This window comes from Grammomys surdaster, unplaced genomic scaffold (assembly GCF_004785775.1).
Source record: "Grammomys surdaster isolate TR1022 unplaced genomic scaffold, NIH_TR_1.0 172, whole genome shotgun sequence".
NCBI classification, from domain to species: Eukaryota; Metazoa; Chordata; class Mammalia; order Rodentia; family Muridae; genus Grammomys; species Grammomys surdaster.
In genome coordinates this window covers 7,127,389-7,138,710 of record NW_021604620.1, presented here as the reverse complement: position 1 = coordinate 7,138,710, position 11,322 = coordinate 7,127,389, and the positions used below count along the sequence as shown (strand labels likewise).

Sequence of the window (11,322 nt, the reverse complement as noted above, 5' to 3'; positions counted from 1 at the left end):
AGACACATACACACACACAGACACACACACAGACACACACACAAACACACACACAAACACACACACAGACACACACACAGACACACACAGACATAGACACACACAGACACACACATACATACACACAGACACACACACACAGACACACACAGACAGACAGACACAGACACACACAGAGACACACACACAGACACATACACACACACAGAGATACACACACACAGACACATACACACACACATACACACACACATACACACACACAGACATACACACAGACACACACACAGACACACACACAGACATAGACACATACAGACACACACATACATACACACAGACACACACACACAGACACACACAGACAGACACAGATATAGCAAAAGTTATGTAAAGTTTTAAAAATGCTCAGACAAAGCATTATGAGACAAAAATAATAATAATTCTTCCAAAACTGCCATTGAGTTTGTTTTGTGTTGGCCATCCACTGCTGGGCATGGGACCTGTCCTCAAGCAGTTTGTATAGCCAGTGAGACTCCATTAGAGAAAACTTTTTTCCCTTTGTGACAGGTTATCAATTGTGATTTGTGTTTTCAACCTGCATATATGTGTCCACTATGAATCAATGTGCAGGGGCCCAAGGGGGTCAGAATTCCCTGACACTCTGAGAATGACAGATGGTTGTGAGCTGCTATGTGGGTGCTGGGGAAACAAACCTGGGTCCTCTGCAAGAGTGGGGAGTGCTCTTATGTGCTGAGCCACCTCTCCCAGCCTCTTGTTTTGATTCTTTTGAGACCGGATCTTATGTAGCCTAGAGGAGCCTTGAACTCTCGATCCTCCAGCCTCCATGCCCTGCACCCAAAGATACATATCCATGTTAGTTTTAAGTATGGACATGTTTTTTTCAAAAGAGATTTTCTAGATATGACCATCTTTCTTTATCAAAGGCTGATATCAAAGCTATTAGGCCAGTTGTTATCAAACGGCTACACTTGTCAGAGAGAGTCATTTTTTGGGTTTCGGTTTTGTGCTCCCTTCTGTTTACTACCTTTAAATACCTTACTACCTTGTGTTATAGCAGGATAACCACAGAATGCTGTTGAAATGACCCAATCATTGCTGGAACGTAATTTACGGGGGGGGGGGGGGACAGAAATCCTGTGGAAACAAGGAGAGGTAACCGTGCAGTGAAATGGAAGTGTCAGGATTCTTCTCCACTTAAGATGCGGGAAACGAGTGCACTGAGGCACAAGGAAAGAATTTGATTTACAATTTGAAGGAAAAGCTGAGGGAAAATAATTGAGAGCTGGAAAGCAATCTCGGCCCTGCCAAACTGCTTTCTGCCATATGTGCTCCATTTAGGCGTGAGACTCCTGGACTTACATTGTGTTTGTGCATATTTTTCTTCCCCTGTGAATATTCCATCCTGCCAGATTAGAACGGTCTCTCTGCTACCGCAAAAAGGGAGGATCCGTATTTCCCAGTATCAGCCTGTGCCTTGCAGCCTTGTAAAGGGAGAATGCTGGTGTGTTTAAGTGCAAAGGTAGCAGGTAATCTGACTGCTAAGGAAAACATTCCGGTCTCCACCCTGTAAACAGGTGGGCGCCTTTCAGTTAGTTGAAATGAGAGATGCAAAGCAGAAAGAACTGGCAAAATGTTCACAGTAACGACCGCTACATTTACGATGAAGATTTGTGCTGACAGATTCTGTAGGGTGTCGGCTGGGAGAGTCCTCTGGACTTTCTTACCCACTCCACATTTCTGGATAGCTGAGGCCTTTACCATGGGTCTGGTAGTAACTACTTCTAGGAATTAATCTTCGAGTTCACGGACAGGTTAATAAATTCCCTGTGCACTGTCAAACCCTCACTCTGCTCATTCTCTGGGACCCAGAGATATTTTATTACTTCTTCGTAATCTCAGAAAACCAGAAACCAACTTAAACTTAGGACGTTCGCTTTCCAATTCAAGAGCCTTGCCTGTGAAAGCCTATATGTTTTTCCACCTGATGCAAGAGCAGAAATTTAAACCTCCAGAACCTCTTTATATTAATACATATCCTCTTATGTCTACAGTTGACTGCATTAGAAAATATTTCTGCGGCTAGATGATGCCTCAGTAAGCAAAGATGCTTTCCACTAAGCCTGCCAAACTATGTTGGTTGGCGGAGGGAGAAAAAGGACTCTTACAAATTTGTCCTCTGACCTCCATCCATGCAGTAGTGGCATGCACCCTGCCTCCTTCCCCCAAATGAATAAACAAGATGTAAAAGAAGTTAAAAGCGAAAAATATTTCTGATTTGCTTACAATATTTCTGCTAAGCTGTGTCAGCCCGACAGATTCACTTTGATACTGGCTTCACTGAGCCTTGGGACTGTACTAAGCTCGCTGTGAGTCCTGAATGCCTTCCACGGGTGGAGCAGGAAATGTCTTTTTTTTGGAGAGAAAAACTGAAGCACTGAAAAGTGAGCTGGCACAGACAAACAAAATTAGGCCGAAGCCACGAGTACAGGGAGTGTGAGCTGATTTGCGCCGTGGAACTGCAAGCTGATAGAAAGGGCTGAAAGGGGCCGTGATCCTAAAATCATCCACAGGACCACACGCTGCCAGCTTTCAGGCTCTCCTTGACAGACACATGAACCCCATGATCAAGGCCTTCCTAATACTGATCACTGCTGGCACCATGGTGGGTTTTCCCTCACAGCCTCAGTTAACATACAGGTAGCCAGTGACTGCTTTTTTGAACAGAATAAAAAAGAAATGTGACTTTATCACAAGCCTATGTAAGACTTGGCTCTACATTACCTGGTGACCAAATGGGGGGTTGTGACCAGATGTTAAGAGCATGTGGTGACATCTGAATGAGAAGAAGTCCGTGTTACATGTGTGAGCACCCACATACACATATGATGCATGCATATCCATGTACATGCATGTAAGCAGAGAAGCCTTCTATTTAAGTCCATGAGGGTTAATAAGCTAAGCATAAAATCCAAAAAAAAAAAATAACAGTTGCATAATCATGCAACATTTTCATTTGTGATTTATATTTCACATCGAATATTTTCCCATCATACTTGCTCAGCTATCTGCATTTCACTACATTTTATTTCCTCATCTTTGACAGAAAGGACGTCTGTTTTATTTTCTTGTGCACTGAGTGAGGCTTTCCAAATGCTTAAGTGACGCTTCTCTTCAGCAGAGGGCAGATGATGTAAGGCCCATTACCACCCTATAAAGTACACTCATTGAGACTCATCAGCACCGTTCAAGCCAGGCATGGCCATGAGCGCCTATAACCTCAGCAGAGACAGACAGATCCTGGGAGCTCATTGGTCAGCTGCCTAGCTGAAATGGCAAGCCTTGGTTCTGTAGGGTCTTGTGTCCTAGGTAGCTTTAACTGTCAACTTGGCATAGCCTAGAAAGGAGTCTCGATTGAAAGATCCTCCAGATCAAATTGAATACGTGTCGGGGAGAGTGTCCTGGTTGTTCATTGGTATAGAAGAGTCCAGTTCACTAGGGACAGCACCAGTTCCTGTCCAGGTTGTCCTGGGCTGTATAAGAAAGAAGCACCGGCACTCAAATGAACCAGCAAGCATGAAACCTTCATGGTTTTTGCTTCAGGTTCTGTTTGAGTTCCTTCCCTGACATCCCTTGATGATGGACTGAACTCTGTAAACTGGAGTGAACTCCTTCCTACCCAGAGTTGCTTTTGAGCAGAGTATTTAATCCCAGCATCAGAAAGAGATCTTGTAGAGTCTCTTGTGCCTGACTCTCTACATCTGCCAGTGGACATGCTGCCACCATCTCCCCATGGTACCAAGGGTGAACTTACACTGCTTAGCCACTCGACTTGGTATATATATGCTCTAAGTTCTCCGTGAATTATTGTTATGTCAGCCTTAGGACAAGACTGAGAGACACACCAGCTGACAAAAGAGCAGGTAAAGTGCTAGACCTCATGTTTGATCAATGTCCTCTCTCCCCTTGCAGGTGGCCCCAGCCATTAAGGAAAAAATGATGAAGAAGGGAAGTCTGATGCTGGGTTACCAGCCCCACCGGGGGAAGGTCAACTTCTTCCGCCAAGTGGTCATCAGCCCTCAAGTGAGCCGGGAAGACATGGACTTCCTGCTGGATGAGATAGACAGCCTGGGTAGGGACATGTAGCCATGGCTTCCATCTCCCCAGAGACACCACTCCTGTCTTGGGGAGGCTCACAGATCCCGTGTGTCTGAAGACACACTAGGTAGATGACAGTCCTGGTGTGGTTAGGAAACATGCCCACTCCCCCTCCCATGCCCCCCTGCCCAGAAAACCAAAATGCTAAGCAAATAGTCCTAAGGGCTCTTTGACTGCCTGCTGCTACTGCTTGTAGAATGGAGAAATAGACGTAATAAAAAATTATTCTCTCAAATATTATCCTTGGAAGCAACCCCGAGGAGGCTTTAGGCAGTGCCATGTGGATGGATACTGGATCGTAAGCTCTCATTGCTCTTTAAAGAACAAAGAAACACAACTTGGAGCTTACAGCAGTGAACCCCAGTGTGGCCCCTGTGCCACCAGCGTCAGCACCAGCGGGGACTTACTAAAAACACAATCTCCAGCCTTACCCCACACCACCTGACTCAGAAACTCTGGTTCCAACATCCTGAGTTTTAATAAGCCCAACAGGTGAGTCTGATGCACAATGAATTCTAAGAAACAATGGTCCAGGAAAAGCCTTTACAGATGTTTTGCCCCCTAAGAGATATGTGATATTTTAGGAGCCTCTCAGCCAGTCTTGGAAAACTACAGCTGCGGCATTTGTATTATAAATGTTCAGAGAGTCTGAAACATCCGAAAGGTGTCAAAAAGACACACAGACCACATCCTCCCTCTTCTCCCTCTCCCTCTCCCTCTCCCTCTCCCTCTCCCCCTCTCTCCCTCTCTCCCCTCATCCTCCTCCTCTCTCTCTCTCCATATATATATATATATGTCTCAAAGTGTGGGTTTGTTGTTCAGTCATGTTGTTCAGTCATTTTTCTACTAGTTAATCATGGAAACTCAATAGCTACAGTTCAGATCCCACTGTGCCTTTAGTGAGATATGGCAGTTTCTTGACTGATGGAAAATATCATTGAAGTCAGATAGTTTGCAATCCCATTATATTTGTGTGTGTGTGTGTGTGTGTGTGTGTGTATTCATACATTTACACACACACACATATATATGTATATATATATACATATATATATATGTATATGGAGAGAGAGAGAGAGAGAGAGAGAGAGACTATATAAGATTCTTATTGCCTAAAGATTTTATTGGGCTGAAATTTTTGTTTTAGAAGTTAAAATGAATCACAATTCTAATTCATCTTCCTTATAAATTAGGGTAAAAACCAAACCGTTTTGATCAGAGATTAAGAAGCATCAACCCATTTCTCCAAGCATACTATTGGGTGGGAACAAACGCTGCCTGTCTATGTGGGTCTCTGTCCCTCTTTTAGGTTTGGGAATACATTTCCTATTTTCATTCTTGGCTTTGTAGGGAATAGAATAAATTCCAGAAGTGAAGTCCAAGGTTGTGTAACATTCTCCTTCTCATACTCTGCACTGTCAGTTAGAGTGTTCAGTGGTCTATCTTGCACAGAGACTCTTGAATCAGAGACCTTGTCATGGCCGTCCCCTGTTGTTCCTGGAAGTGAATGATTAGCACTCTCTACACTCTCTCTGGAACCATCACCTTAGATTTATTTCTCAGGGTGGGGGGTGGGGGTTATTCTTGGCTAAGAACAAAGATGATCCAAGGAAGATGTGTAGATGAAGGGTGTATGTTGAGATTTGTCCAGGTGTGGTGCCATCACTTCATACTGGATCACAACTCCTAACATTTAAATCTCGAGAAACAGATGTGTACTGTGTAGTGTGCACTGGACATCTTCATTGTAGACTGCACGCTCTTTCACTGTCTTCACTCATCAAAGGGTATTTTCACTTCATTTGCTGAGTTTCTATGAACTCCCTGGCAGTGAAAGCTATCTGTACATGAATTGATTCTTTTTGCCTCTTAAAAATTGTTCTACGTAAAATGCTCCTAAGACTGATGCTTGAAATAAGTTGGATTTCATGAAATAAAAAGCTCTGTCAGCACTGTGTATGACTGACATTTATTTAAATGACAGTTCTATTTCTATAGATGATATCAATGCATTCCTAAGAAATGAACTGGATTCAACTGGAAATTTAGTTTAACAACTGAAGAGACCAGCAGTGTTCTGTCTTAGTCAATGCCTCCCACCCTCAACTGGAAAAGGTTGAATAGCAAAGTGTAGGTTTGTTGTTCAGTCATCTTTTCTACTAGATAATCATGGGAAACTCAAGAACCCAGCTTAGGTCCAGCATCCTTGGATGAGACATGGCAGCTTCTTGACTAATGGAAAATACCACTCGGGTCAGATAGTTTACAATCTCATTATTTTTGTTTGTTTCTTGAAATATTCAGAAAACACTATCAATCAGGTATCTAGCTCAGTGCTTAAAATAGTAACCATTTGAGAGGAAAGTGTGAGAGCTCACTTGTTATAACATTTGCCTTAAAAGCATTAAGACCTGAGTCAGATCCCTCAGAACTCGCAAAGAAAAGAGGCTGGATGTAGTGACCTGCCCTTGTAATCTAGCCCTGGGTGGACAGGGATAGTCAGATCCCTGAGCCAGTCAGCTACATCTACTTGAGACTCTATCTCAAACAACAGCAACAAACAAACACATAAATAATAAACAAAGTAATCAAGCTAAACCGAAGCATAGGCAGTGAATAGAATAGATGAGATTGTCTTTTAAAATCTTTATTCTAGAATTGCCAAAGACACACACAAGTCAAGTGTGGCAGGCAAGACAAATATAACTACCCCAAAGTCAAACTCTGCTGAGGATGGAACAGGAGGTCTTGTTTTAAGCTTCCTTTCAACACTGGCTTTCAATGAGCTAAGTTGCTGTGGGCTTTACAAGGTTGACTCATTGGAAGTTGCCAGACCCTTCCTGTTGTCAGGCTTCCTTGGAGAAGGCAACTGTCAACAGAGCAATCCCTCTTAGTGACAGGCTGGGCTGACATCATAGCAAGCTGGCTGGTTGCTCACCAGGCTGTGTACACTGGGGAAAATTCCTTCCAGGTGCATGGGCCACTCTTACTGAAGCTGCAGCACCTGCTCCAGAGACTGCTCCAGCTGTGACTGCTGCTCCAGCTGTGACTGCTGCTCCAGCTGTGACTGCTGCAGAGACCCTGTATGGGCTTTAGCCATCAAAAGTCTTGATGAGTATGATGACCTTTGCTCACCTGGCAGCTTTACAGCTTTCTAACTCCAGACCAGGAAGTAGCACACCCCCAGTGATCCAACAGAAAGCTTGAGACTAATGTCATTTAAGGCCAGGGAGTGGTCCTTGTATGTAAGTCTTATGAGTAGTAGAACTGGAAGCAATTGTGATTGGTGCAAATTACAGGTTTACATTTGCATGCCATACTCCTCTTTGGGTGTTTGGTGTATTTTTCCAGCCAGCTTAAGAACATCCCATGTGCTCTCTTCTAGCCCCCATCCCCAGGGTGGTTTTACTTCCCTACTTGTGATCTTTATCATGGATAGTGTCTTAGGGTTTTATTGCTGTGATGAAACACCATGACCAAAAGCAAGTTGGGGAAGAAAGGATTTATCTGGCTTAATCTTCATCCTTGTAGTATGTCACTGAATGAAGCCAAGGCAGGGACTATGACAGGGCAGGAACCTGGAAGCAGGAGCTGATGCCGAGGACATGGAGGAGTGCTGCTTACTGGCTTGCTCATCATGTCTTGATTGGCTCATTTTTTAAATAGATCCCAGGGCCACCAGCTCAGACATGGCATCATCCACAATGGACTGGGTCCTCCTGCATCAGTCATTAATGTAAAAAAATGCCTTACAGGTGGAACTTACAGATACCTTTTCTCAATTGAGGTTCCTTACTCAATACAGATAACCCAAGCTTGTGTCATTGACATGAAAGTAGCCAGCGTATATAGTGTAGGCTGTTAGGTAATGCAAAGAGGAGAAAACCACAGGGCCGGAAAAGGTGCCTGCACCTGGCACTGCTGAGTTAGTGGAAGGAGCCCTAGCAGTAGAGAGAAAGCAGCTGATGAGATCCAGAGAGCAGACTGAAGACAGAGACAGTGAGGAAGAGAAATGGTGGGGAGGTATAAGGATGGCGGGCAGGTAGAGACACCGAGAGAAGTAAAGAACAACACCATCAGGAAGCACAAAGCTCAGTGAGACAAAGATGGGAGATCATGAACCTTGGATGCTTCAAGACTTCAGGCATGGCCAAACTCTGAGAGATAGCTACATAACTAGCTCTCCAAGGCTCACAAGATATATTGTGAGCTGCTGTTGAGGACTTCCCAGTGCCCATGGTTTTGGAGCTGTGCCAAGCACCGCTACCATTGGTTTCTATTAAGATCTGGGGCTTCTTCTAAAAGCCAAGGACCAGGCCAAAAGTGGGGATAGCCCAGAGAGAAAAGACTCTGACTTGAGCACTGAAAAATTAATTCCTTTGACCTCTACAGCTGACAACCATAGCCTCTGTGTCTCTGGGCTTCTATCTATGAGCATCTGGGTCTGCCAGCTCATTCCATCAATGTTTGGACTTGAGATTCCAAAACTGCCAGCACTGGAAGAGCTACATATTCCTCTTCCTCCTCTTCTTTTTTCTTCTTCCTCTTCTTCTCCTCCTTTCCTTCCTCCTCCTTTTCCTCCTCCTCTTCTTCTGGATTTCCATCTGTGTGGACCCTAGCAAGTTGCCTTATGCAGTAAGTATTATGCAGTAGTAAAATATTAGTAAGTATTATGAAGAAAAACAGAGAATGAACGGTAGAAGAGAGGGAGTAGGGTAGACTATCTATTGTAGAACAATGGACCAGGCGAGCCTGTGACTGCTGAGCAGTTGAGCAGAGGGTTCAAGCATGTGAGAGAATGAGAGAGTTTCTCAGGAAAGAATGACCCACAGAGAAGGCCATAAGGGCAGAGTGTAAGGACTGCATTCACAGAATATCCAAGGACCAGCATGGAGCTAGCTGACTGGGGCAAAGTGGGTGTTGGGGTAGGTGGTATATGATGAAGTCATGGAAGTTTTGGAAAGTTAGTTACAGAATTGTGTGTGTAGGACCTAGAGTGACAGAGAAGCACACTACAACATTTGACCTGGGTATCAGAAGAAGCACATGAACTACACTTGGGACAGGTGTATCTGAGCACTCCTCCTGTATTTGAGCACTCCATGTGTATCTGAGCACTCCATGTGTATCTGAGCACTCCTTGTGTATCTGAGCATTCCTCATGTATCTGAGCATTCCTCGTGTATCTGAGCACCCCATGTGTATCTGGGCACTCCGTGTATCTGAGCATTCCTCATGTATCTGAGCATTCCATGTGTATCTGAACACTCCTTGTATATTTGAGTACTCCATGTGTATCTGAACACTTTCCATGTGCTTAACAATTTCACCTGGCTTGGGTGTTTGTTTGTTTGTTTGTTTTCAGGAAATTATTTCTCCATCAAGGCCTCAGCATTGTCTATGAGTCTAATTTCAGAATTCCCTAATGTAGTTAGGATCTTTCAAATTCTCTTCTCAAGGAAGATAGCCACTGAGCCACTCGATCATGCAATAACCAAACATTTCCAAATTGGCATATCATGATGGAACACCCTGCCGTGTGTGCACCAATGCTGGTGAACTCCAATGTGCCCACGTGGCATCTTTTGGGATCTTCTTTGCTCTCTTTATGAACTTCATCTGGGCCATTCTGATAAGTAAATCCATAGTCGACAAAGTATCCCTGGTCAGAGTTCCTGTAGCTCAGAGGGTGGAGGCTTCTTTGATGTCCCTGTTCACGTATTCGTGAGTGTATTCTAGGATCTCTGAAATCTTAAGCTAAGCTGCAAGATAGTTTTCTGAGAAAACCTTTTGACATTTGCTTCATGTATTTTCTGACAGTTACTCCCATTGTTTTCCCTGTTGTAAAATGATTTTATTAAACTCATTTCGACATACGGTAGGTCTTCACAACACAACAGCTCGAGCAAGCATGTGTAATCCTTTATACTAGAGTCAGAATGGAAGAAATAGGGAGGCATGGGTTTGATTCCAGAAGTGTCTATAAGTGGATTGATAGGCATATTAATTATTTTTCTCACTGCTGTGGCAAACTGGCTCATGGGAGGAAGGACCCTGGAACGTTTCATGGTGGAGAATGGGATTCATCTCATGGAACTTTGGAAGAGGAAAGAATGTAGAAAGGTCAAGAGCAAGATGTAGTTCTTAAGCACATGTGCATAGTTGACAGGAGAGGTGGCTCAGTGGTTAAGGGCACTGATTGCTCTTCCAGAGGACCTGGTTGAATTCCTATACTCACATAGCAGTTCACAACCATCCTTAACTTAACTCTCTAGCACCCACAGACACCAACCAAGGACATAGTAGACATATATATATATATATATATATATATATATGCAGACAAAACACTCAGATAGATGATAGATAGATGATAGATAGATAGATAGATAGATAGATAGACAGATAGATAGACAGACAAGCCCTTTCAAAAAGAACACACTCACAGTAACCTATTTACTTCAGCTAGGTGTCCCCTCTTATTTTCCTCTATCCCCTAGTAATCGTTCCATGTTATGAATCCATCAAGGGATTAATAGAGCAATTAGGTTAGACTCCATATGGCTAATAAACTCCAAAGCCTATCAGCTGGCAATGAAACCCCACCCCCAGTACAAGAGCCTGTGGGGGACAGTTTACATCCTATGCTACCCTCAAACTGGCAAATGGAATAGGCTGGTCATGGAACAAGGAGGGGTTCAGGACAACCTCATACACTCTAGGTTGGGCAACTGTTAAGGAGGACTTGTGGCTTCCAGAGACGGGAGCAGTAAATTTATAGTGCCACCTGATGTAGTTGTGCAATGTTTAAATCTGAGCCATGTATAAATCAGCCAACTTCAGATGACTTATGGGTAATCGTGAATCTCAGCTTCCGGGAGGAAGTTGGGAACGAAAGCCGTAAGCTGTGGCTCGATCAGCATAGGAGTGGTTCTTCAAGTCACAGGACTGGGTTAGATCACATGGTCTTTGTTGGAAGATAAAGAAAGAAGAAGCAACTGGAAGGCAAAAGTCGGGACCACAGCTCAAAAGGAGGAGAATACTGCCAAGTCCTTATGAAGATGTGTCTTAGTTATTCTCCCTATTGCTGAGATAGACTATCCTAACAATGGCTGTTTGGGGGCTGGGAGGAGGGGGACGGGG

At 43.9% G+C, this 11,322-nt stretch overlaps 1 protein-coding gene across 1 annotated transcript in view; it reads left to right on the top strand.

The window, feature by feature from the left end:
• The window catches only part of Gadl1 (glutamate decarboxylase like 1), a 141,517-nt gene extending 137,350 nt beyond the window's left edge, over positions 1 to 4,167 (top strand). Inside the window, exon 14 of the mRNA XM_028767413.1 lies at positions 3,994 to 4,167. Within this exon, the coding sequence (XP_028623246.1) occupies positions 3,994 to 4,167 (174 nt within the window). The remainder of the gene's footprint in view (positions 1 to 3,993) is intronic.
• Positions 4,168 to 11,322: the final 7,155 nt, after the last annotated feature.